The sequence below is a fragment of the Perissodus microlepis genome, chromosome 7, assembly GCF_051167445.1.
Source record: "Perissodus microlepis isolate ML-2025 ecotype Zambia chromosome 7, ASM5116744v1, whole genome shotgun sequence".
NCBI classification, from domain to species: domain Eukaryota; kingdom Metazoa; phylum Chordata; class Actinopteri; order Cichliformes; family Cichlidae; genus Perissodus; species Perissodus microlepis.
The window spans coordinates 37593210-37621013 of NC_140467.1; the positions used below are offsets into that span (position 1 = coordinate 37593210).

The window sequence follows — 27804 nt, forward strand, 5'->3', positions numbered from 1 at the left end:
CGTTAGCTGTATGACAGCTAGTACATGCTCCTGCTACCCTAAATGGCTGGATGTTTCAATATTACAGGATGCATGGAGACTCCTTTAGTTTGGGTTTTCTTAGTAAAATACAGATTACAAATAGTAGGGTTAATCAATTTGTGTTCTAGTAGCTTTAATTTTAGTGTTGTACGAACACCTTGCACCATATAAGGACAAAACATTTAAGAAAAATTTCTGCAGCCAAATACAAATTCTGGTGACAATGTCAGGCACACAGCTTGTGCTGCTGTGCTTCATTTGGAGCCGTTTCTGAAATGAGGCTCAGCAGGTTGCATACATACAAAATTTCTTCAGTAGAGACTCTATATCACACTTACAGCATAATGTAAATAAAAGGTTTTGTGAAAACGAAGCACTTCCAGTCAATTTTTAACCAAGACTTGGAACATAACCAGCTTCTGACCCGGTTATGTGCTCAGCATAGGTTACCACGGTAAAAAGAGAGCCAACTGTGACACCACAATATACATAAAGAGGTTTATTTACAATACAAAGTAATTCTTCATGTTGGATCGCACATGTTTGTCATCTTTGGCAAAACTGGCATGAAAACGGGAAAACTGAGCCTCGTGTTTGAACATCAGTGATTCTGAATTCTGGTGAAGTTGATGCAGCGGCCCTGGAGAAAACAAAGGAGACACGCCATAGTCTGATTTAAACATTTAACCGCAGTCAAGTGGGAATGTAAAGTGATTTTAAATTCAACATGCTGTAAAAAAGCACAACTTATTTATCCCACCCAAGCCTTGATGCACCACTAAAGACAAAAACTGCTTTAAAATAAAGTGGAATACTCTACAATAAACCTTTCATAACACATCCATTATTAAGCTCTGAGCCCACTGAGAGGTTTTTAAAAGCGTGAACTCAAAGCCCCCAAAATTTATGATGAAAAGGCCCAATTTGCTTCTAGCTCTCCCAGCAGCTCAGCTGACGGAGGATCGATACAGTAAATCCATGTGAAGTCTCAAAATAAGACTTAAACTAAACCATTAAGCAGCCTGTAGCTCATGTGCGCTGTTTCATGACACACTCTGGAGGCGTTGGCATTTAAACTGTTATTTATAACAAGCGAGTTGATACAGCAAGCTGTTATCTATCTGTTGTGCACATAAAAAAAACAGCAAGATTGGCACTATATTATTATTATCTGTTATCTAATCAAATCACTGGGGGATCAAGAGGGTGGATCACTGATCTAACCAATTTGATGGTTGAATATTTTTGGCAAAACTCACAGACTGGTGACAGTCCAGCTGGATGTAATGAGATTTTTTTTATATGATAACATGCTGAATTGATAGCCGTGTTTCTCGTAAGCTTTTTTAATAATGCTGCTGATATTTCTTGCCTTGTCCTGAGGTGTTGGCCTCATGATTGCCACTCTGTCATATTGTCTTCTCAGTAACGCCAGCAGCGCATCAATACGTCCCTGAAGGCAAAGACATTCAAAAACATTACAAAACAGGCAACTTACAAAGGACCTAAATATTAAAGAGATCGTTATCTCACCTTGATGGGGGTGTACCATTTGGAGTGCGATGAGGGGTTGTAAACCGGAGGAGGCCTTGGTGGGGGTCGAGGAATGATGGGCTCCTCCACTTTCTCTGGCATAGTGACCACAGCATTTCTGGCCTTCTCTAGCCGGGATCCCTCCTCTGTGGACCCCTTCTGGCCCCAGCGCACCTGCAACATGTGGGCACAACTGACTGAGACAGCTAACATTACTGCATCTTCACTATAGCAACATTAGCAAATCAACAACAAAAGCTTAGCAGTAAAACTTTTTTTTTTTTTTTTAATTTACCTCCATGCGTTTGATCCCCCCAGCACCCCTGCCGCCGTAGTATGAAGCATCCACTGTAGGCCACCTGTGTTTGGGCAAAGGGTCTTCTTCTGGCTCCTTAAACACAAAGTTTTTTAAAATATTTGAATAAAGTTTTATTATATTCAAAATACAAAATTATATAGTACTATTCTAAAACGTTCCTTTGCTAAATACTTTATATTGAGCTAAAGAGCAACAGTGTAGCCACCGGGAAAAAAAAAACTGCCGACCATGAGACAAAATTTTAGGTTAGTATCTTGAAATTTCGCCTTAATAACTCAGAATTACTCAGAAGTTTGAGAAAATAACTTGAAATTTTGAGTACATACAAGATAATATAATTTTTTTGATAATAACTCCAAATTTGGACTTGGAATCTACCCGCATGATACATTTCCTCTCAAAATTCACACAGGAAAACATTTATGCCACCATGATTGGAAATGATTGGATTAAATGAAGTACATGAATGTAGTCAGTAGATGCTTATCCACAAAGAGAGCCTGAAGACTTTTATGTAATAAGCATAAAAGCTTCGTTGTAATAAGTACTTCCATTTTTTTTTTTAAATCAAGCAATTAAAAACAGAGAGAAAGGTTTTGTGTTGCTGATCAGTCTATTATCTATAGATCCAGTGGATTTACACCAAAGGTTCATCTGCAGTGGTGGGATATTTGTCATGCATTTTTTAAATTTATTTATTTTACAATGAGAGAACTTTGCCTTCTGACTCATGCTCGATGAATAAAATCTGCCACCAAACCATTTCTGTCGGCTCCTTCTCCCCAGCTCCACCTACGCTCCTTCTGTATTTGCCCAAAATTGGATTTTCTCACTGCTTTTACTGCCAAAATGGCAACGGGTGGTAAAAAAATCAAAGCGTCCCTTCAGTGATATGAAGTCCTTGGAAAAAGAAAATATGGCTTTAAAAAAAACAGTCAGTGGAGTACTCACAATCACAGGGGGGGGAGGAGGGGGGCGAGAGGGAGGGGGGTCTCTGATGACCTGCGAGAAATGAAACAAAAATATTATACACAACAATAATGACATATATCTTTGACAGAAAGCAGACTGAAGTATCTGCTGAAAGATTTGCAGACTTTGTCACGGCGGGGTGCGCCGGTGTGAAGATGAGGTAGACCCACGAGCAGACACGGTGGAGACAGAACTAGGTTTCCAAAAATAAAGCGAGCCTTTATTGTGGCTGATGGCATGACAAAAACACTGAAACTGGGAAAACTAAGGAGACTAAGAACACTGTGTAAACTAAAAAGACTGTGACACTCTGTGAAAGAACCATGAAAAAACTATGAACACAGAGTAACTAGGCAGGCTGTGAAACACAGTGACACAATAACGGAAACTATGAAAATATGAGGTGAGGATAACAGACGATCTGACACTGACTGAGCGGAAACACACTGACTAAATACACATAAGGAATGATCAAGGGAAGAGTCACATGGGGAAAACAGTTGACAACAATTAACATAATGACAGGACAGGGGACGTGAAAGTAAATACAATAAACAAAAAACACAAGGCTCTTTCAAAATAAAACGGGAAACATAACGAGACCCAGACTTGACTCGAACTTGACAAACAAAGAAAACTTGGACATGAAACATGACAGATAAACACACGAAGACTTAACATGACAATCTGACACAGAAAACGTCACACAGGGATGAGACAGATGGGGAGCTTGATAAATCATGAACTAAAACTGTAACCTAGGCATGACAGAATGTAACTAGATAAACTGAAATGAAACTAGACTGAAAAGAATAACAAAAACATCAAGAAACTCAGAATACTGGGTCACATGACCCAGGACCATGACAGACTTGTTAACACTGATGTCTGTTTATTTGTGTTTGGTGCTTATGGCCACCAAACACAAATAAACAGACAACAGGTGTGATTTACTCTTTATGCGACATCTCATCGCTGTGATCTTTTGCATTTAACCTGCCGAGGGACTGCAGATGCAAATGAGCTTTAAGCTTATTCAGTGCACCAAATAATAACATTTATGGTTATAGTGCACACGGCCCCATTTCAAACTGGTGCCTTTCACTTTACATTCATTGGACATTCAATTCCACAACAATTCATAATTGCAGTATCCGACTCAAACACCTCACTACATTTACTAGTTCCTGTGTCCTTCTGTATTTCTTTTTTTTTTTTTATATGCTGCTGTGAAAACGACTGCCTTCAAAATGAGTTTTGTTGTACAAAAATGCACAAGGACAAAGCTCACCACGGTGCAGCAGAGAGGCCAGAACCACCAGAGCAAACCCAGACCCAGCAACAGCAACAAAGCCAACAGGACCCAGAGCACCCAGGTCCCATCTGACTGCAGAAAACACACAACACAACATTATTTGATCTTATTCTGTAATCTATCACAGTTATGTCAGTATGCTCTCCTGTACCTACACAAAAAAGTGTTGTATCTAAATTAAATAACAGAGGGCAGTGTGACATCATACATGCAGGTAGCTCCTTCAAAACTGTTCGTGTTATACAGAATTAATGTTACTCACACATGTTGTGGCATAGATGCTCATGGGACTGTAGATGTAGGACTTTCCATGGTTTAAGCTGACCAGCACTTCAACTGATCTGTGAATAAACAGAATCACAGAACACATCATGAGATCTAGTCCCTGTTCAGAGCTCAGTGTGACACTATTGGCACTTTTACAGTTAGAATCATAGTAAAACATGTGTGGGGTAGTCTCAAATGGATTGATTTAAATATAATTATAGTGTCAAATCATCAAATTATTATTAAGAACCAGGAGTTGCTGCAATAGGGAGTCACCATCATTTATATTCTTATCAAGTTTTGACCAGACTCCCTTATTTCTAAAGGTTGTTTGCTTTTGCAAATGCTTTTTTAACTTCATGTTCAACCCAACTGAGACTTTTCCAGCTGTGAGGGCTGAGGAGGAGAAGTAGAGAGAGAGGGATTGACTGTTTGAAGTGTGGAAGTCATATCAACCACTCACTCTTTAAATGCCACGCTGGTCAGCCTGGCTTCTGTCCATCCAACACTTTGACACAGTTTTACTGTAAACATTGTGCCTGTTTGCATTTTCAGAGAACAAATCTCAACGTCAGTCAGATGAAGAAATGCTGATGAACTACAGTCTTGTAAAAAACTAAGTACACGTCGTGATTCTTTATACAACAAACATTTGTACAACCACTTTTAGCAGCAATGACAAATTCTTATCTGTATAATGTTATCAGTCTCTCACATTGTTGTGGAGGAATTCTGACCCACACTTCTTTACAACATTGCTTCATTTAAAGTTTTGGGGGCATTTGTTTAAGCACAGTCTTCTTAAGGTCCCAACACAGCATGCCACTCAAGTCTGAACACCTTGAGTTTTTTCTTTTGCTGCTTTTCTTGCAATCATTGACCCAATTTCAGCCGAGCTTTAGCTCTTGGACAGACGGCTTTACAGTGGACTCTGGAATGTTCTGGTATAACGAGGAGTTAATGGTTGACTCAGTGACTGCAAGATGCCATGGTCCAGTGCCCAAACCATCACTCCTCCACCACTATCCTTGCTTGACAGTGAGTAAGAGGTGTTTGTGCTGATATGCTGTGTTTGATTTTCGCCAGACGTGGTTCTGCGCATTACAGCCAAACATCTCCACTTTGGTCTCATCTGTCCAAAGCACATTCTTCCAGAAATCTTGTGGTTTGTCCAGATGCAACTTTGCTAACCTAAGCAGAGCTGGCATGTTGTTATTGTAGACAAAGGCATTTCTCCTGGCAACGAGCCCCAATCGCTTAGTCTTTTTCTGACTGAGCTGTCATTATTGCACAGTCTGACATTGGGGTGAATATACTGGGACGTCCACTCATCTCAGGATTTTGACCTTTGTGTTGACACACACCTTCAGACTAGCAAACTTGCAGAACTTCTAGAGGTGGTCAGACTTACTAATAATCAGTTAATCAAGTGCATTTGATTATCACCTGACTGCTACTTACACTTCTTAATTACATTAATTAAATGAATGCAAAAATTAAGGATGTACTGTAAGTCTTGTTCTTACCATTTAAAGTGCCTTGAGGTGACATGCACAAGTTTATGAACACATGTTAGTGTTCATAATGAGGCTTTATGCATCAACTTTTGAAAATGTTGCCACACCTAAAGTGAACTTCATGTGTAGAACCATATTTATAATCCTGGGACTTTTCTACATTATAGCTTTGCATGTTTCAAAATACAAAATAATTGTCATTTATCTAATACGGGACCTTTTGTGCTGCCTCATAGTTCATCATATAACAGAAATTAAAAGTCAAAATCAAGCTGCTTCCAGAGAAACTCTGAGGTACACATCATACGTAACAACACCCAGAGAAGGATTTTTCTTTCTTGGCTTTTTAAGGCAATTACAGGTACCAATAGGCTGCGTTTTTTGTTACACACACTCTGTGTTTGTGCTCATGTGTGTGTTGACTTACTGTCCGACCTCTTCTAGACGAACGGCTGGACAGAGCAGATACCCATCTCTCACTACTGTTGGCTTTTCAACTGAAAGGAAGAGGAGGCAAAGATGAACTCTGCAAGCCCACACAGGTGGAGGAAAAAGGTCCGTACTTTTCTACTTCAATTAGCTGCTTTGGTTTCTTGTAGCAGAGACACATCATTTAATTCATCATTTAATTTTACATATGGCAAATTAGAAACAAATTTATCTTAATGTTATTGTGCAACTTATTTGGTATGTACACAGGTTGAGAGACGCTACAAACAGAAGAAGCATTAAGCTGTTTGGCTGTATTCTGTGACATACTGACTGAATAAATTCAATTTTTAAATTTGTAATTCGACTGCAAAAAGAAGTAAACACAAGAGATCCAGATATAGCTTTGTGTTATCTCCTCATGTCCTCTCAGTAACTCCACCCTGTGCCATTGATCTGGTAATAGACTAATGAGACAGATCATCTCCCTCCTCGTCCCTCCCTCTGCTCACAAGCACTCTGCTCTCATAATATCTCCTCTGTTCTCCAACTGAAGTCAATAAATAGCAGCCACTGTTTGCTTCTGGACGTCATGACTCTGATTTTCCACTGCAGCCCCAGAGATCTGCACACTATACCACATTTTCACTTCAGAATTTCCCTTTAATCCTCGAGTGCTTTACAGTATCAGTGTGCAGTGAACCTGTGATACTGTTTCACTTCTTTAGCAATGCGAAGACTGAATCCTTAGCATTGGTATCTAAATGCTAGCTATGCATCAGGTGTGTGAATCATAAGTGTGTGTACTTTACTGACTGTGGGTCATTTGATTGATGGTGAGGGAACAGAGTACATTGTCCATCCTTTTGGATCCGCTGAAGCCACTTCCCCTCAGGACCACGTTGAAAGACTCTGGGAAACATCAGGTAGATCACATTACTCTGACAGTGCACTTGAATGGCAGCAAAGAAAAACAATAATTATTAAACATGAAACATTGTGATCAAAGTAAAGTGACTCTGTGAGGCGATGCTTTTAGCCACATCCTGGGTCCTGGATTTCTTTGTTGAGTCTTCTGGTTTCATTATTATTCTTGGAACATTTTCCTTAAGATTTTGTTATTTTGTTCACTTCAGGTTCCAAAGACCGGTACTACCACTAAAACTAAGTTGGATTTGTTATTATCCAGGTTGACAGTGAAGGAAGTTCACTTCTTACCAAGATATGCTTTTATCCAGTGCCTACTGACAAAGTAATTCTCCATTAATAATCTTTTTTTTTTTTTAAATCAGTGAAATTGGTGCTGCAAGCAGACCTGTCCATGTTTGTGATTGGTGAAATGAGTTAAATATGATAAACACATTTGTGTGAATGCTTAGCCAGACTACTGATCACGTGAGTGACTCCAGATCATGGAAAAAGATCCTGGGTATGTTGAAGTTGCTTCATAGTAAAGGTGCTTGAGTATTTGTGTGTTTTTAATGCCTGCTGAGTTCCTTCAGTGTTTCCCTGTTTTGCCTCCCTCTGTGCTGTCTATGCTGTAATGCTTTTTGTCCTCCCTCTTCTTGTTTTTTGTTCTTTCTGTGCCTTTTGGTTATTTCCCATTTCACTTTAAAAGATAGTTTTCTCTTGTGTCTCATTCAAGTTGTACTCTTGCTTCTTTTCCCTCCTTTGTGACTGTCGGCTCCCTGCTTTTCTGCTCCCTCCTGTGCCTTGTTGTTTACCTAGCTCCCAGCTTATATATACACCCATCAGGCTTAACTTTACGACCACCTGCCTAACAATGTGATGTTCCCCCTTTTGCTGCAAAAACAGCCTTGACCTGTTGAGCCATAGATGCCAATCTCTGAAAGTGTGCTGTAGTATCTGGCATGTAGATGTTAGCAGCAGATCCTTTAAGTCCTGTAAGTTGCGAGGGGGGGCCTTCATGGATCAGACTTGTTTGTCCAGCACAGATTGCTCGAATGGATTGAGATCTTGGGAATTTGGAGGCCAAGTCAACACCTGAACTCGTTGTTCTCCTTAAACCATTCTTGAAACCAGTTTTGCTTTGTGGTTGGGCACATTATCCTGCTGAAAAAGGCAAGAGCCTGCAACAATGCTTAGCTAGGTGCTACGTGTGAAAGTAACATCTACATGGCTGAACCAAAGGTTTACACACAGAACATTTCCCAAAGCATCACACTGTCTCCTTCAGCTTGCCTTCTTCCCATAGCGCATCCTAGTAAGCACCTGCACCCAACCACTGATGTGATATAGAAGGAACAATTCAGAAGCTCGTCTGTTGCATGGTATGCCACGGGCCACCCTTCGGTCTACATGTGCTGTGACCCGCAGTGGTCTCTGGACTATCATTTTTAACTGAGGTTGTTAAGTAATGTAAGATTAAAGATCCTACTGTTGTAGACTTTGTTATTTTTCCTTTATTATTCCATATATATATATATATATATATAGATAGATAGATAGATAATATTCTTATATATATATATATATATATATATATATATATATATATATATATATATATATATATATATATTCATTCTTCATGCAACTCTATATGTTTGGACAAAAATAACAAACTCATTGGGTTTCATCATTACGAAACCACAAACACCTGTTCAAAATTACATGATAAAATTACATGAAGTTTTAAGACATTAAGACTACTTTGATTAAACTTACCATTCACACAAACACTCAGTGGCTCAATTGTGAAAACCTCAGAGCAAGTTTTCTTCAGGACCTGTGAGATACAGAGATACAGGACTCTGCATAAGCTCGCCATGCCACAGCCTGCACGTGAACGTTACTGCATGTCATGGAGCGTGACCTCACCGAGTTCACCATGTCTTTGAGAGCATGAAAGCCGGACACAACTGGAAAGACTTGCTCTCTGCCGTCGGCTATTTCAGCAAGCTGTGGCCAAAATGGAAAAAGCAAAAGATTACTGATACAAAAAGCATTTCAAATTTTTGCTCTCATGTCTTTCTGCTTCTCAGGGAGGTTTTTGGCTTGTGCTTGGGCATTTAGGGAGGCAAAGTCTGCTACTAGGAGATTAAAGCTTTTGGGAAGCTGGCTGAAGCTTTCATCTGCTGCTTTAACGATCGCAGAACAGGAAATTTGCCTGGCCTTATTCAATTAGAGAATGATGTAATTACTTCCTCCTTTAGACGACAGATCGTCGGTCAGTCAGCGGGCAGAAAATCAGCCATGCCCTCTGACTGCTGAAGACATTACAGAATATATGTTATGTAAACTTAAGCACTTTAAATATGTATTAGTTCATGTTACACAAATTAAGAATGTCATTCAGACTGCTGAAACATCAACCAGAAATAAACAGGGCTGGGGATGTTCAGCAATAGATGCCACATTAATTGAAATATTGTTTAGATCATTTTATGATTCTCAGCAAATGTAATTATAGTTTTTGCATTGGACTGTAAATCTTATTAGCACGAAAAAAAACCCACAATAGAACAACAGCTTTCCTCCCCCCTTTGTATTGCTTACAGTCACTGCAGTCAGCAGAAGAGTTTGCGGCTGCATAAGATTTCCTGCTTTTTCTTTTCCACCACAATCGTCTCTTTCAACTGCTCAATACTTGCACAGGAAGAAATCACAGCCTATCCCAACAAATAATAACTTCACATAAGCTGCCTGAGAAAATGTATTCAGTGTTTTTGTTTTTTTTTATAAGAACAAATGTAGCATGAACCACAAACTACAAATCCCTGACAGCTGCTTGCTGTTCAGCCCTTTGGAGGTTTTTGGATTGACACGAACAGATAAGCAAAAGGGGTCGAGGTGTGTCGATAAATCTGGGCCAGAAACAACAGCCCACTGAAGCTTTCGCACACTGACACGTATATTTACTCAGAAAGACAAATAAAAGGTGTTTAAACAAGAAACAATATCAGCAACAGTATCAAGGCCTTGAGAGTGTTCTCTTTTCCCAGTGCTGTATGGAAGAGGTAGAAAATGAAGCCCCCACACCTACCTGGCTATGGTCAAAGTCCATGACCCCGATACAGTACACTCTGGCTCCAAACTCTCTGGCTTTCATAGCCTGGGAATCACAAGAGGAAAACTTAAGCCATGATTCTACAGACATACAGTGAATCCATGTGACTTATAAAACATCAAAGTAGTGTTTTTTATTGTTACAGCTCAGCTGCAGCAAATGCTGTATATTTTAAATTACGATTAAGATTTCACAGCAAACAGTTTTGTTTGTCCAGCCAGCAGCAGCTTGTCTGGTTCATGCAACACGATACAAACGGAACAAACTGAGCCTTTCAACTTTTCTTTGGTTGAGATTTGTAACAGAGTAAAACAGAGGAGAGGGTATGAGAAGTATGTGAATTTGTGTGTTTCTTCAAACAGCTGCTTTAGGCTACTCCCTTATTCGCAAGGGGGGGGGGGGTCCCCAACACAGAGGATGGCTCTGCATATCTGATATGGCTTTTTTTTTTTTTACCGGATGCCCTTCCTGACACAACCCCAGCCCCAAAGGATTTCACTGCACTCACAAACTGTGCTATATGCTCACAACCCACATTTTGACATGATATAGCACAAAAACAGCACATCAAGTGTCTTCAAATCCTTCCTGCGTGAAAGAACATTTGGTATTCTCAGGAAAAATTTAACAGGATGCTCATCATGACTTTCAACATAATATGGTTCTCAAATTTCATCCAGCTCCTCATTTACAGCATCTTCCACTAAGCCATTAGTGTGTGTGTGTGTGTGTGTTACCTCTTGTACACTCAGTTCATATGGGTAGATGTCCAGCTTGCCATCAGTAAGAACTATGATAATACTGGATGATGGTGAAGTTTGTGACTTCATTTGCTGTGATACCTGCCAAAAATACAGATTATTTAAATAAAAAAGCCCCAAAATAACAAACAACAATGAAAGGAAGCATCTCTAAGGAAAACAATGCATGGCAGGAAGTTGCAATACTAGAAAGGAGCGCATACCGCTTTCAAACCTTCATGCATGAACGTTTCACCGGCAGGTGTGATTTGGCTCAGCTTCTCCAGGCCTTCATCTATCATAGATCTGAAACAAAAGCAACTCAATTTCAAAAAAAGGAAAAGAAAGAAAGATTTACTGTCTGAGTGAAGTGGAGGAGAAGGATTATAAGGAAAAGGGAAATATATACCTGTCTCCAGTTAGTGGGAGAATTACAACAGCTCTAGCTGAAAAGACGATATAAGAAACCCTCATCCTGGGGCTGGAACACACACACAAACACACTTTGTGAATACACAAATGTATATTACATGTTAGCACATATTGGCGTCATTTTGCATCATATCATGATTGTGCATTCCAGTCTTGCTTAAAATAAAAACCCATCGGTATCAGTGCAAGCACTTTCTTACATTTTGTATGCTCACATGCTATCATGCAGTGACACATGATACACATGCTGTCAAACAAAAATTTAGCAGTCAATTAAAACGGCATTGAGTCACTTTATATTATAAGACGTCGCACAGAAAACCACAAAGATGGTGACAAAGCAGACACAGAGTCTCGCATTAATATCAATCTGTGACATTAGTTAACAAAACAGGGACTTGCACACCAGCCACAAGGCCAACGAGTTGTCTCACCACACCCTTCTTTGACAATACTATATAATGAAACGGGGTAGCAGTTTGAGTTTATTGGATGACTGGTGGAGAGAGGAGGAGAAAAGATTTTTCAGCAGCTTCAGTACTCGTGGGTTTGCCATCTTTTTACTAATCAAGTGTCAAAGCAGGTTGTTCACTAATGACAGGGTTAGCCCTTTACACGCAAAACTGGTCTTCGGCAAGACGAAGAACGCACAACGGTCCCAATGACAAACCAGACAATTTACCATTACGCACGTTAAGTTTTGCAGCTGCGAAGCTTCATGTAGCCTGTGTTGATGAAATCTGTCCACACTGACCCTGATTTAAACACCTGCCAAAGTACACAAACTATTTTGTGCTACAGTAGATGTCTCTGGGACCACGTTATGCCATGATGACAGACGGGGAAAGCGGTTTGTGCCACAGTGGTGTAGCTGGTTGTTACAAAAAAACATCAGTTAATAAATGTTAATAACATGGGAAAGTTTTGAGATGGGGAAGTGAGCCATTATCCCTGTGCCTTGTTCTACTGTGAAAGGGGGACAGGACTGCCAGTTGTGGTTGGCACCACCTTCAACATCTGCTGCATGTTTGGTTCTTATATTTAGCAGTCTGCTATTAAACTTAAAGATATCACACACACCCTCAGTGCTATTGCCCAGAGAGGTTTTGGAGCAGTTGGTTGCCTTGTGTGATGTCTAGTGCCTGGAATAGGCATGCCCTACTTTCTGCTAGCCGCTACTGTTTGAACCACTGACTCTGTTTCCTCTGTTCAACTTCTTGTATGTGCTTGAAGGGCACTCGAAAGCTTCTTTTAAATGTTCTACATTAAGTTTTTTTTTACTATTTTCTGTAATTTATTATACAGAGAATGAGGAGATATTAATTTGTTTGCTATTAATACTGGCAAAAAACAGCTACTCACCTAACAAACCTCCTGGTGAGCTGCTCCACAAATCCATAGATCTCATCCCAGTGTCCCCACACGCTGCCTGACCTGCAAAAACAGGCAGCGGCCGAGTGAAAAATCAACTGCACCCAAACAATGTGCTAAAACATTACTTCATTTAGCATTATTTAGCTTTATCACCAAGGATTCACAACTGCAATAGAGTTATATGAAAACACATGGGGAGCTCCATCAATTAATCAATAAATCAGAAATTATTCATGTGCTTTATATTTTCTGCATAAGACACATATATAGTTTGATTCTGCATTTTGTGTAGTATTTTACTCCATAAACATATGAATTACAAACAGAAATAAAAACACAGTTAATAGAAATCTATCTTTTCTGTATATTCTACTAGGAAAATGTTTCAATACAGTATAAAACGCAGTTCTAACAAACTTGAAGTCGATATTTAGTGCAAGGCTTGCAAAATTTCAAAATCTCTGGTAGCCCTTCGGGCAGGCATTCTTCAGTTTTTGGTAGCCCAAAATAAATTTAAGTAGCCCGAATAAAAAAGAAATCAATTTTTTTATGTTTTGTTTCCGTTACAATATTATACATTAAAGTATAATATTGCAACAGAAACAAAAATTAATCAAAAAAATTGTTAAAATGCAAATCACAACAACTGTATAAAAATTACAACCATCAACTCAAATACTTGGTTCAAATTGAACAGAAATTTCTATGAAGAATTTCTTGTGAGAACTGTGTAGAACATGAATCAGTCTGTGTCAGATCCTGAATCTGAAATTTCCAATGAAGTCACAGGTAAGAGGCAAGTGGAACCAAGATCTAGGCCATTTGCTTTTTGAAGTTTGCAAAGACTGCTAAATTTTGCCAATGGTAGTTCACTCTTTGCAATATAGCACGCTGTTCTAAACAGCTTTTTCAGGAGTTCTTGTTGTGCTTGATTTATTTTTAGTATGTTTTTTTGCAATTGCTGTTTGTTCTGGGAAAGATACTGCAGACTGGGCAATAATGCATTTCTTGCATTTCTCATGGGTTCTGATGGGGTCTTTCTTAAAATTACTGGTCCCAGTAACAAAGGCGCTTGTCGACTCAGAAATCAAATGAAACTCACAACACGCCTGGCAGAACATCATGTTATTTAGCTTGTCATATTCCAGCCACAGAAATTCTTTTGTCCATGAAACCAAAAAAGCTGCGCTTTCTTTTTGCCTCATAGTCTGATTTGTCATAACTTTTCCGTTTTGTGGTAGGCTTTTCTTTGGCTGCCCCTTCTTCACCCTGACCTGTCTTATTTGGCTGAGCAGAACTAAAATACCAGCGTAAATCCTGCTGCTTTTACACACGTACTTACATAACGGTCAGCGATTCTTTGCGCACTCAACCTCTCACATGTTTAAGCTTGCTGCGAGAGATTTCACTTGTCGCGTTTGAATAGTAAGCTAATGAGTGATAAGACGATGTCTATTAATCGTCACTCACCAATCAGTGCTGCTGCTCTCTGCACACCGTTCGCGCAATTGCAAAATGAAAGTGAAAGCAAAAAACAAGCGCAAATTCAAACGCGATTTCAATATGTCACATATTGACAGTGGCTCATCGATGCCAATGACATAATTACTCAACTACATTGAAAGAATGCAAAAGCATAGACATATATTTTCCTTCCTATGATAGCCCGACGGGCAGGGCTGAGTTAGATTTTGGTAGCCCGACTGGATTTTGCGAGCCCTGTAGTGTGACCATCTTTATTCTAAAACACAGCCTGAGTTGTTCTTAGTCAGGCTGTCTTATCATTTCTTGAAGTAGTCTTCAGGATTAGTTCTCCAGGCTTCTTTAAAGAGCATTTAAAGCTCTTCTTTGGATGTTGGCTGCCTTCTGTTTTGTTCTCTGTGAAGATGATTCCACGCTGCTTGAATAATGTTGAGGTCCAGGCTCTGGGGAGGCCAATCCATGGCTTATACTGTTACACTGTGTTTTCCTCTGTCCAGGTATAATTCTACTGCACTGGCTATGTGTTTGGGATCTTTGTCATGCTGAAAAGTGAAGCTGTTGCTGATAAGATGCTTTCTAGACGGCATTTTGTGGTCGCTCAAAATCTGATGGTGTTTTTCTTTGTTCATAATTCAATCAATTTTGGAAAGATCTCCAACACCACTGGCTGCAATGCAGCTCCAAACCATGACAGAGACTACATCGAGTTTTACAGATGGCTGTAGACACTCTGTGTTGTGCCTCTCACCTGACCTCCTCTGTATATACAGACAAAAATTTGAACCAAAAGTTTAGATTCATCACTCCATAAGACCTGTTGCTATTGATTTTCAGTATAGTTCTTGCATAATTCTGCATACCTCAGCCTTTTTTTTTTCTCTTTCCCTTCGTTAAGAATGCCTTCTTGTTAGCCACCCTTCCACTGAGATCATTTCTGATGGAGCTTCAGTGAACAGTAGATCCACTGACTGAAGGGTTATCTCTCAGGTCCTGTATCAGGTCTTTGCTGGATTATTTTCTGTTCCTTAAAGATACGGCTTTCAGATACTGTTCGTCTGCTGTAGATAGCTTTTAAGCCTCCTCTTATCTAGTTATTTTTTAAAGACACACAGCACACCGAACTGAAATGTGTCAAGTTTTTTGTTAAAAGTTATTTGGGAATCACCTTATTGCTGCATTTTTTGTAGAATCGGATAAAGAAAGGGACGCAAATTATCTTTTTACAACAAGTTGCTAGTAACAAAGTAGTAAAAGTGGCTCTGTTTTAGGCTGTCTTGTTCATCCCTTCAGTTAGATCCCCCTTTATGCTTGAGATCAGTGTTAAGTGGCTTAACAAACAAAAAAAAACACATCCCTCTGAAAACTAGACATGTACAAGGATGGGACTGAAAATGAGTGAAAAAGCAGCCAGTGTCCAAAGAGAAACTCTGAAAGACCTTCAGAAAGCCTGGAGATCTACTGCTCAAAACTAGTAGGAAAACTGTAAGAAAAATGAGGGGTGGCTCAAGACATTCGCACAACACTGTACTTTTAACATTAACGACAATAATACAGTCCGATGCAAGGATAAAATGTAAAAACAAAGAGATCTGTGACAGAATTTGACTACATCATGTTTTCCAAAAGTTACTACATTTGCAAGGGGCAGAATAAACAGAAGAGGTGAAGGGTCCGTTTATTCTGCTGGTGCATGCAGACACACAGAATAAGCGGGGAGCAGGTTGATCTGTCGCTGTTGGGAATAACAGCATAATAAGAGTGAACTTTGTGGTCACTCCTGCAGTCTAGCAGAGGAGGAACTAAACATAGCCATACATGGAGAGGACTGAGTAAGTCTCTGCCCTGGGGTAGCAAGTATTTAATTAATTAATGAATTAATGCACGGGTAAAACAGGCTAGCCTTCATGACTCACCGGTCTAAAACAAAATAAATATCAAACGCCCCATCGCAAGAAGCGTCCTCTTCTTCCAGAGATGACGAACTCACACAAACAATTGCAAGGAGTAGGATTTTGCAGCATATCCACATGCGATCCATAACCTGTGCTTCAGGCTACATATCAACAACGTGTTTGGGAATTGGAAAACACAAATAAAATAAAAATAAAACCAGTCAGTGCGGTTAAGGATAGTCTCTAATCTTCACAGTTTCATCCCTGCTCACATGTTGAATCAGTGGTGTGAGAGGGCATTTGGTATTTTCCCCTTGAAGCTGCATGCTGATCATGAAATAAAATGGGCAGGGCGCACAGCTGCTCACAGTGACGCTGTCAAACTACTGCCAATGAGACGAGACGAGAGCTTCCTCCCTCTGCACTTCCAGGATTCCTTATTCGGGGGGCGTTAACAAAAATGGCTTATATGTTATTAATTAATTAAGAGTTTATAGGGACGCTAAGAGATAGCATGTTGAAGTTATTTTGCATTACATATTTAGACACTAATAAAAAAAAAGGGTGAGTAGGCAAAAGAGGACGGTTGTGTAAAAATATTTATTCACAAAAACATTTTCCTGATAAACTTTTTAACAACTTTTATTTTGAAGATAACTTCAGTGATCTTCCTGTTTGGGGTATTTGAGACGTTTTTACATTGATATGAGTAAAAAAGAACATATTTTGAAATATTACATTCGGCTGAGCTTGTTTTAGGAGCCTTTTCTACTATATAAACACGAGTCCCTTCTTCTTCCTACTTAAATCGCTTCAACATTTAGCAAAAAGAAAAGAAAACCCCCTCGGAGTAATCGGTAATAACGTGTCTTGTTGTAATACAGGTCTAACTGACTCATAAATCACCATTTCATGAGATGAACTTTATGCTTCGTGTCTCAAACAAGTGCATCGTGTTCTTGTAAATCTCTTCCAGATGGAAACAATTGAAAATGCAAACACAACGCCCTCGGTGCGCAGGGTTGATTTGTTGTTTTGCATGAACACTTGCATCTTCCTTCCAAGAGCTGAAATTAAGTCCCCACCTTTGCTCAGCGACACACGGAGACTTTGTTTTCCAACACAGCATATATAAACTTTTATAGTCTTTAACACCAGCCCCCCAGGAGCTTTAATCTTGGAGACTAAAAACATTTTTAATTCATTCCTGGAGTTCTTTTGTGAGCGAGTGCTGTAATCATGTGTCTGCACTCTCTGTAGGGATGTTCTCACAGCCTGTGGCTTCCCAGTGTCAACTTTCAAGAGGATGAAGTCATGACAATGCAACTCTAATAACATACCAAAGTCACTGCGTCAGCGAAGAGGAATCTATTCTCTTCTGATGGCTGTTTGGGTCGTGATCATGGTCCATGTTTTTGTATTTTATTATTTTTTATGTGGGTGTGGTTGGAAGAGGAGACAGCAGGGCTCTGGATGTTAGATGCTCCTATTTACTGACAATACTCTGATAATACCAACTCAAACTGGATTTTATTTATTGTTTCAAATTATAGTGGAGACCCCAAATTTTCTAAAGACAAAATCTCGAGCCATCATCTATTTCCCATTTTGCTTGGAAATGGGAAAAAAGAAGAAGTGATTTATTGAAACACATGCAAACATAAACTGAAATACAGTATAAAAGGCAAAAGGAGAGTTTGTACAATTCTTATGAGCTTGAACGGTCAATATTTGGTATGGCCACCTTTATTTTCCTACACAGCCTGAACTCTCTTTTGCTTTCTTGTAGTTCAGGAATAGTTCTTTAGGCTTCAGAAGGACTTCCACAGCTTCTTCTTTGGATGTTTTCGGCCTTGTATTCCGATCTCTAGCTAAATGATCTTGCAGTGCTTCAATAATGTTGAAGTCTGAGCTCTGGAGAGGCAGTAGATTAAGAAAAAGCATCCAATCTCCAAAGAAAGACTAAAAGACCTTCAGAAAGGCTGGAGGCTCAAGACCATCCATTAATTTTCTTATTTCGTTCAAGATCATGGCTTGCTCAAGACCACTTTCTTGGAGATTTTGGCACTGTAGCAAATAGATATCAACATCACAAAACAGCTATTTGCTTTAATATGTCACAATTTTTAAACAACGTAAAGCAGTTGCTAAAGGATTTGTCACGTTCAGGCATTATGGTATAGGATGATGTTTGACAATTTACAAACATGGGTAAGAATTGTAGATCTTAGAAAATGAAAATAACTGCTGTAGTTTTTGGTTTGTTTGTTTGTTTTTTCTCGTGGCATGCTGGTGTTATGCCCCACTTACAAACGAAGTGTTGACTGGGGTGGGGGGTAACACAAAGTGAAAAAGAAAACATGAACTACTGGAAAATAGATGTCATTAAACATGATTTATTGCACAAAACTACTAAAGTAAAAATGAACACAGGGAAGCTCTTTTCCTCAGGGTCTCCAAAGCCAAAACAACAAACAAAACACCCCCTTTAGCTAAAAATCAAACCAAGAACTATCTAACCAAAACAAAATACAATGGCTGAGCTCCCTGTCTAGCCAAAAACAGGAGAAAACTGTTGAAACAAAAATGGCAGAGAACCCCTACCTGCTTCCACAACGATGAACTAATTAACACAGGGAGGGTACACCTTTGCTTACAATAACAGAAAGAACACCAAAGTTTCACCGAGTTTAAGCACACCCACGCACACACACACTAAAGCCTGCTGCCCAAACCACTGTAGCTCACAGCTCTGGCAAAATGGGGGGAAGTGGCCGGGGCTTAAACAATGTGCAACAGTCTCAGCGTGAAAGCAAAAAGTCAGTATTTTTTTAGGTGTGGTCACCAGTCAAACTTATTAAATAAACAAGCGGCATTATAATTAAATGGTCCACCAATGCTTGCAGTTTGAAATGCATTCCTTTGTAGAGAACAAGGCCTTAATTAACCTACATCAGTAATTAGGATACATTTCCACAAATTATTATTATCATCATCATTATTATTATTATTATTGTTGTTATTGTTGTTGTTGTTTTCATTTCAAGTTTAATAAAACACCGCAGGGTGAAATTCTCCACAGCCACCAGTTGGTGGCAGCATTACGCCGTTTCATTGTTTACCATCAACGTCAAAAGAAGAAAGACAGGTCTTGCGGGTAGTGTGTCTGTTCACTAAAATGTAACATTATTACTGACGTGTCAGGTTAAAAGCCATCCAGATATGGCTGAACTGTGTGAACGGGGACATCGAAAGTCGGAGTGGGACTAATGGTGAGTTCTGTAACCCCGTTTCACATCACTTTAGCGGACTAGCGTGCGCATTAGCTAGCATGGCCCAACAATAACAAACCGTTTGACGTGCGAGTCGGGCACGCTAGTGTGTTTAGTTTGCTGTTTTAAGGGGTTTATTTAAAAGGGAAAGGTATGCGGAGAGCCTGTGGACTTAACTGAGAATGTGGTGCTGAGATTTGAGAGCTTTTAAGGAGGTAGGGTTAGGGAATAGATGAATACACACACACAAACGGCGGTAACCCTGATCCTGTAGATATAACATAATGTCAGCACTGATTTCAGATAGAGGAGGACTTGTTTTACCATCCTAGCACACTCCCTTATAAATCCTACCTTTCCTTTTTCCATATGCAGCCTTAGCCTCCCTCAGCTTGCCTTACACCGCCAGAGGAGCCCCGAGCAAGATGCTGCTGAAGATGCCCCAGAAGCTGCTGAAGACTGCCCACTACATAGAGCTGGGCAGTTATCAGCACTGGCCGGTGCTGATACCCCAAAGGATACGACTGTACACTTACGAACAAATCCCCCTCTTCCTGAAGGAAAACCCCTACATCACAGACGGCTACAGGGCTCACCTGCCCTCCAAACTCTGCCTGAAAAGGTGCTGGGAATACTGCAAAATCAAGCTTATGCATTTCACCTCTGGCCTTTACTGTTATTTATCTTTCTTTGAGTTGCCCAACTTTGTAGATATAAATAAATAGTATTACAGACCAGAAGGGGGAAAATGGAGTGATTATATCCATACATTTGCACATAAACCATGCACATGCAAACATCCTGCACATTTCTTTTGCAGTATTTTTATTCTGTCCAATGAGACGGTGAATATCTGGAGCCACCTTTTGGGTTTCCTGCTGTTCTTCTCTCTGGGAGTCAACGACCTCTTGTCTGTCCTGCCAGCTTCTGGAGCCAACAGAGAAGACTATGTCATCTACGCCATAGGACTCTTCTGTTTCCAGGTAAGTTGCGTGTATGTGTGCAAGATGAGAAGCTTGTTCTTGAGCTTCCTGTGAGCTGGATTTAATGACTGTTTCGTCGCTGCAAAATTACAAATCACTTTCTCGATTTAAAAATAATCATCCCTTCAGTCATAACCATAGATCAATAAATGAAATAATTAAATAATGTTGAAAATAGGAATAAAAATACCATAAAAAACGGGATAAATAATGCACACGTCATTCAGATTGTAGCATTAAGCAAAATGTATATGAAAGAGAGTGCTGTGTAAACTAGTAGCCTGCTAGTAGTTTGATTGCCTCATATTTGCATAGAGATTGAAGTTGTTCAATTGCTTTTTGTCATTGTTTGTATAGTAAACGACTAAAACTACAGTTTTGAGCTGCTCCTTATGGCTGATCACCTGAATCCATCTCACCCTATCGCTAGCATCCTACTCTGTCATGCCAATCCACTGCATGTCATCCTCATGGCATTCTTTGCCATTGTTGCTCCCTGATCAGCAGTCCATGGCCCAAGCTGATTCTAAAGTCTTTTCTCTTTCCTGCATTTAGTTAAAGAGAGGGCTGTTCACTATTTATTTGCTTCAAGTATAACACTCAGCTTCACTCGTCGTCAGTGCACAAGTATGAATGCAAACGGTGACACCACCCACCAGGGCAAAGGTTGTGCAGGGAGTCAAAACTTGGCAAAAATCCATCTTAATTCCTGTGAGGGCATGCCCAGACAGTGCATTAATCAGGCAGCTGGACACTTCTCTGTGCAAAAATAAAGCACTTTCTCATGAATGTTTTCTCATGATTCTTTTCTTTTTGTGCATTTTTTGTAATGAATCTTTTGGCTGGCATGAGATGTTTCTGTTTCCAGATATTGTTTGTGAAGCAGTTTTATTTTACCAGGGTAGCTTTGTGCAATTGCATGACCGAACAAACCTATTAACATAGGTTTCATGTTTCTTGCTACAGGTGCACTCAGGTCACTGCCACCTTCCCAGGTGTGTAGATAGAAGTAGCTGTGAAGTTTAGAGTTCCTGTTGACAGATAGCGGATTTTGAAATTTTAGCTGTGTATTTGTTTGTGTTGTAAGTTTCACTCGCAAATGGTTTGAAATCTTTTAATATAGTGAATAACTAGTCAGTGTGATTCTTATGTAGGTATAATGTACTCATGTGTTAAAGGAACACAAAGTTTTTCGTGTAGTCACAAATGTGAATAGCTTGATGGATGCATAAAAATGCTCTACACATAAAGAAATTGTCGAAAAACATTTGCATCTGGTGCTGTGTGCTTCCCTCTCAGGTTTGCATGCTGTGTTCAGTGGGGTATCACCTGTTCTCGTGTCATCGATCGGAGAAGACTTGCCGCCGCTGGCTGGCGTTGGACTATGCAGGCATTTCTGTTGGCATCCTGGGCTGCTATGTACCTGGGATCTTCTACGCTTTCTATTGTAATGCTGTAAGCACAAACATTAGTATCAGGTTGCTGGCTAATTCCTTTTCCTTTAAGATATGAAACTGGAGATCCTCAGGCTCATATTGCGCTGTGTTTTATATTGTCTGTTACTTCCCCTGGTTGCAGTTTTGGCGGCAAGTCTACCTGCTGACAGTGCTGTCCCTGATCCTGGCTGTCTTCAGCGCTCAGGTCCACCCTCGTTACCTCAGCAATGACTGGCGTTGGATACGGATGTCAATCTTCTGTTGCGTGGCAGGTGTTGGCACGATTCCTGCCTGCCACTGGGTCTGGCTCAATGGTGGTTTCACCTCCGATGTTGTGCAGGTCAGGAAACAAAGCTTGTGTGCTGTATGTTCGCTGTATCGTTTTAGAGCTTTATTACAAGCCGTTTCTGCTGTGATGCTGTTACTATGGTTTTAACCCAGAAATGACGATTTTGTCTGTGTACCATAAATCTTTCCTGTCTCTGTTTCAGCTGTTTCTGCCTCGAGTTATAATAATGTACTTGATTGCTGGTTCTGCCTTCCTGTTCTACGTCACCAAAATCCCTGAGCGATATTTTCCTGGTGAGTTTTGCTTGTCTGTGGCAGCATTTCTGTCTGTTTGCTTTTGGCTATGCAGAGTGAAGGATTTTGACATCAACTTTTCAAGTATGCATTCACCCATCCAAATCATTGTATTCAGGCGTTCCAATCATTTCTATTGCCACAGGTGTATAAAAGCAAGCACCTAGGCATGCAGACTGCTTCTACAAACATTTGTGAAAGAATGGGTTGCTCTGGCCAGGTAACCTGATAGGATGCCAACTGTGGAAAAAGTCCTGTCGTGAAAATTTCTCACTATTAAAAATTCTACAGTAAACTGTTAGGAGTACAAAGTGGAAGCCAGTGGAAACACCAGCAACTCAGCCATGAAGTGATAGCGTTGTAGCTACGTAAATTAACAGAGTGGGGTCAGTGGATGCTGAGGTGCATACTGTGGAGAGGTTTCCAACTTCTGCAGAGTCAATCGCTACAGACCTTCAAACTTCACGTGACATTCGGATGAGCTCAAGAGCAGTGCGTATAGAGCTTCACTGAAAGGGTTTTCATGGGTGAGCCTTACATCACCAACCGCAATGCATAGCAACTGGACTCTTGAGCAGTGGAAACGTGTTCTCTGGAGTGATGAATCACACTTCTCTATCTGGCAATCCAGTGAACGAGTCGGGTTCATTTTCATATAAAAAGGAGCTGATCTGACCCTTCTCCATCAGTTAAACTGTTATCATCATCATTCTGGGTATGAAGTCCCCGCTCTGAGGCTTCTCAGGCCGTAGAGCTCCCTACTTTATGTCTCTTAGCCATAACTCACTCGATTCACAAAGCATGATCAGAAGTGGGAAATTGCAATGAAAGCTACTCAGCTATTATCCTTACCACACCTATGTGCCGATACCCATTCACATTAGGAACCATTTTCATGATACATGATGAAATAAGCAGCTTTAAAAGAGTGAAGTTGTTTTGAGAGTGACAGAGTACTGAAGTTGACCTTAATGGTCTTGAGACCTACAGTTAAAAAAAAAAGCATTTGAAGAAGTAAGCTGGTAGTATCAGGAATGTAAGAAGACCTGTCACAGTGTGACTGCTGCTAGATCTGGCTCGACAAACTAACTAGTAGGACAGGAAATGACACCCTGATCAACGGACACAGACTGGTACAAACTTAAGTGGAGTGGAGGAACGTAAATGTAAGTGTAAAACAAAATGTTTGCAATTCCAGCAAAGAAGGAAATCGGGTTTGTTGCAGCAGAAACTTATTTGTTTTACCATGACAGACCCAAGCGGGTCTGTTTATTATAAGCATATCAGGCAGTGTGGCATACAATAAAGTTTGCTGAAGAAGATTGCTGGGATCTCGCAGTGTGCAGGCCTCTTCAGATCATGTTCATAATTCTAGACACATGGTCTGTTAAACTTCACCGCTCTGTCTTTGAAAAGAATGGTTTGATCTTCATGTGGATTATACAAAACACAATGTATGGAGGAAAAAAAGTTCCCACTAGAGGTCAAAATTGTCAGGCAATGCTCTGGATTTTCTACGAGTCTGTTCTGGGCAGTCAATATGATAAGAAAGGCACATCAATTCAACCCTATGTTTTTAAATTTGTGTATATATATATATATAAACTGGGATATTTATAATTAAAGCTGTTTTGTAACTTTGTAATATATTGTATTTTTTAATTTAGTTGAGTTAGTTACTATTCTTACTGTCTTGGAGCAGCTGGGACCACATCATTTCCTCTGGGACTAATAAAGGATTTTGATTCTGAAATGCTAAATATAAAGTGCTTTAAGTGCTCTGGCAGAGCAGAAAAGAGCTATATAAGGATCAGTCCATTTACCAGTCAAATAAACTGCTTAATGAACTTAAACAGAAAATGGTGAATTTATGTGGAAACAGAAATATTAATGATTAAGAGGGTACTGTATACACCGCCATGACAACGACACACCAGACATTTCATTTTACAGTACGATGAAGCCATTAAACTCTCTGACCGCTACAGAGTACGCGTCCCATCCATCCGTCTGTTATTTGTTTTTCCTTTAAACGATTGAACTTCTTTCAACAACAGTTCTACATTATGAGAATTAATAAATGCATTATATTTACACTTTATTTTTTCTTTTTCCAGGCCAGCTGAACTACCTGGGCGCCAGCCACCAGGTGTGGCACATACTTGTGGTGGCTATGTTTTACTGGTGGCATCAGACGGCTGTGTACATCATGCACTTTAGACACAGCCAGTCTTGCCCAGCGCAGACCACCAGGAGCTAAGTGAAATTCATCATGTAACTGCAATGTAAAGCTACCTAAAAACAACACAATAATAAGAAGAACCATATTTTTGTGACCTCTACCTTGTCAACCTAACGACAAGGTACTTCTGAGTACCCGCGGTAGAAATAAGGGGGCTTCTTTATCGTACGCCCTCCGTCACACTGTTCAACTCACCTGTGCGTACCACTCGCAGATTATCTTCCCAATCTGAAATCCACATTAGGGATTAGAGCAGCTGCACAGCCTCAGTAAGAAATATGTCTGACACCATTCACTGTAATTTAACTGTCCAAAATAAAATAAAATGGATGAACACATCATGTCAGCCACTGCATGCATTAAAGGAGGATGTGCGGATGTGATTACAGACAGCTGACCGATTAACACAAACATATAGCATGTCAGTAAAATGTTTGGCCACCAGGTGTCCCCAGAACAGCTTAAATTCAGCTTGAAATTTGTTCTAAACCTCTGCTGGAGGGATTGAACACTTTGGTTTTTTTAATAATGACGCATATATAAATATGCCGAGAGGGTACCTGCATCCCACGGCTTAGCAGAGCCACTGGAGGTGGAGGTTGGTGCTGGGATTGTGTTTGCTCCCTAAGGACTGTGAGCTAATGTTAGATGTGGTCGGCCACACTAACTCAGCCCCTAAAGCACAGAAAACAGTGAGCTCTATTAGATCAATGCATGAAACTGTATTTTTTGTATTCGTAGAAAATATTTGGGTGATAAAAGCATTTTCTCATGGTTGTTTATGATTGTAGTTTTTGTACAGAAGTGTTGGTAAAAAATATCAATAGGTATTTTGAATCCTTTGAATCTTACTTCTTAGCCTGTGTGAACAATTATTTATTTTAATTTTGTTTAATTTTTGCCTTGTTTTGTTGTTGGTTCTGTGTGAAATGTCTTGATTAAGAAGTGGGAATGACAGAAAAACCCAAGGGAGCTGAACGTTACCGTTTGGGTACTGCGAGTTACCTCTCTTTGGTAGAAACAGTCACTCAGTACTTGCAGTATTTTTATTTATTTATTTATTATATTTGAACACATATGTTGGGAAAAAATACTTTAAATGCTCTTCAAAGATGCAAAGCCAGTATATAAAATCAAAGCTGTTGTTATCAGCTGAGAGAAACAGACTAATCTTAATGCTAAACTAATTTTTATCATTGAGATGATAAAAGATATTTTTTAGTCTTCAGTCTCCTAAAATAATCTTACATAATTTGGGAGTCTGATTTCAGTCGTCCTGCTGTAGCTTACTTACAGTTCACCTCACTCAGCACAGCTCATTAGAGAGGTACTAAGTGACCTGTGGTTGTCTATCTATTGCAATTGTTTGATCAAATTATAGGATAGTGCATTTATCTCTACTGGCACGCTTCCAGTTTTGATATTGTGCCCTATTGTAAAATAGATCAGCCACAACTCACAGGAGTTTTAATGTGGTGGCTGATATGAGTCTGACGAGAGGAAACGAGATCTCTTCCTTCATATTTAATTTTGAGGGAATGACGCTTTAGCAGCGGTACGTGTGACTATGAATTCACAGTTTGCTGTGAGCAGTAGCACTTAACATAGCACTCAGTGATGAGCCCGGGAGGTCAGTCAACTGTAGCAGATATCTGTTATCAGCCATCTGTCCTTTTATCATGAAGCCTCTTGCAACAACGTGAGGAAAAAATACTGATAATCTCCACCTTGTTGCTTTAACAAGGCCAGTTTGATGTGTGTCAGTTTCCTTTTCTTTTTCAAATTAATGTACTTTTGGACAGTTATATGTTTTTGGTGGTTTATATTGTTTTTGCATTATTCAATCAGGTTTGCCTTGTTATCTGTTTGTACTGTAATGGCACTTCTACAATCTGTGGGTCCACAATTGAGCCTAAACTAGGACAAAATGATCAAACTGTTACACTCCAAGGCCAGTGTGGTTTTCTTTCTTTCTTTCAGAGCACTTACTGCTGCAGTCATGACGGCAGCACTCAAAAGCACTCTGTTTTTTTTAAGTGTCTTTATTTTGGCATTAAATGCTTGATCTGCTTGGACTGCTGTTTGGTTGTGTTTTTTGTGTGTTTTGTATGTTACTGCGGTGGCACTGACTACTGCGATGTGAAATATTTATTTCAGTGCCTATGTGAAAAGATATTTTTAAACTATTTGAATGAATAAAGTGCTGGGAAATCAGTTGTTTGTGAGTTTTTGTGCTTCAGTTGCTTAAAAATCAAAGCAGGTTGATGTGATTTAAGAGAGGTACAAGATTAGCTCATTTTGGTTTCTGAGGAAGCCGCAGGTCTCATAAAAACCAGTAGTAGGCAGCATTGATTCAAATGCTTCTCATTTATGATGCAGAGTTCAGTGGAAAATGTGGATTAAATCTGGGTTTTTGTGCCTATTTCTCTCTATTCACAGTCTCCACAGATAAAGCTCACAATGTAAGTGATTCACGTCAGTTGGCAGTTTGAAAAGTATGTTCTTGTTAAATACAGGGGCATCGTAATGAGAACTGCCTGGTCAGAAGTCATGTCTCAACCTCACAGCATCAGCATAAATCCTCATTCCTTGTTGCATGACACATCAGCAGATGGGCTCACTGTGTTTATAAAGGGATGGAGATGGTCAGGAACAATACTCAGGTGTGGTGTTTAAATGATGCTGAGTTGGTACTAAGGGACCAAAGGTGTGTCAAAAAATATCCTCCATACCACTACAGCACCAGCAGCCTGAAGGGTTGATACAAGGCAGGCTGGAGCCATGCATTGATGTTGTTGTTTATACCAAATTGTCACCCTACTATCTAAATGCTACAGGACAAATCAAGACTCATCAGACCAGGCAACAGTTTTCCAGTCTTTTGTTGTCCAATTTTGTTGATCCTGTTTGAATTGTAGCTTCAGTTTCTGCTCTTAGCTAACAGGAGTGGCACCTGATGTGGTCTT

General features: G+C 39.8%; 2 protein-coding genes across 4 annotated transcripts; one reads left to right on the plus strand and one right to left on the minus strand.

The window, feature by feature from the left end:
- Positions 1 to 505: 505 nt before the first annotated feature.
- On the minus strand, positions 506 to 20039 carry LOC146383569 (anthrax toxin receptor 2-like). Of its 3 annotated transcripts, none has more exons than XM_084934885.1 (17): positions 19950 to 20039; positions 12938 to 13009; positions 11553 to 11624; positions 11368 to 11464; positions 11141 to 11245; positions 10380 to 10448; positions 9215 to 9295; positions 9062 to 9122; positions 7190 to 7285; positions 6372 to 6441; positions 4423 to 4501; positions 4137 to 4232; positions 2825 to 2875; positions 1850 to 1945; positions 1555 to 1728; positions 1394 to 1474; positions 506 to 661 (listed from the first exon to the last, which is right to left on the minus strand). In XM_084934885.1, the coding sequence occupies exons 3-17, from the start codon at positions 11615 to 11617 to the stop codon at positions 623 to 625; spliced, it is 1260 nt and encodes a 419-aa protein (XP_084791011.1). In that variant the 5' UTR covers positions 11618 to 11624; positions 12938 to 13009; positions 19950 to 20039; the 3' UTR covers positions 506 to 622. The 3 variants fall into 3 exon arrangements, with proteins under 3 accessions (XP_084791011.1, XP_084791009.1, XP_084791010.1); XM_084934883.1 differs by lacking the exon at positions 19950 to 20039 and adding an exon at positions 16345 to 16699; XM_084934884.1 differs by lacking the exon at positions 19950 to 20039 and adding an exon at positions 16345 to 16698 and having other exon boundaries at positions 11368 to 11449.
- Positions 20021 to 27052, plus strand: LOC146383570 (progestin and adipoQ receptor family member 3-like). The gene is made up of 6 exons (XM_084934886.1): positions 20021 to 20217; positions 20416 to 20578; positions 21878 to 22033; positions 22157 to 22354; positions 22506 to 22596; positions 24714 to 27052. The coding sequence occupies exons 1-6, from the start codon at positions 20021 to 20023 to the stop codon at positions 24854 to 24856; spliced, it is 948 nt and encodes a 315-aa protein (XP_084791012.1). The 3' UTR covers positions 24857 to 27052.
- The last annotated feature ends 752 nt before the right edge of the window (positions 27053 to 27804 follow it).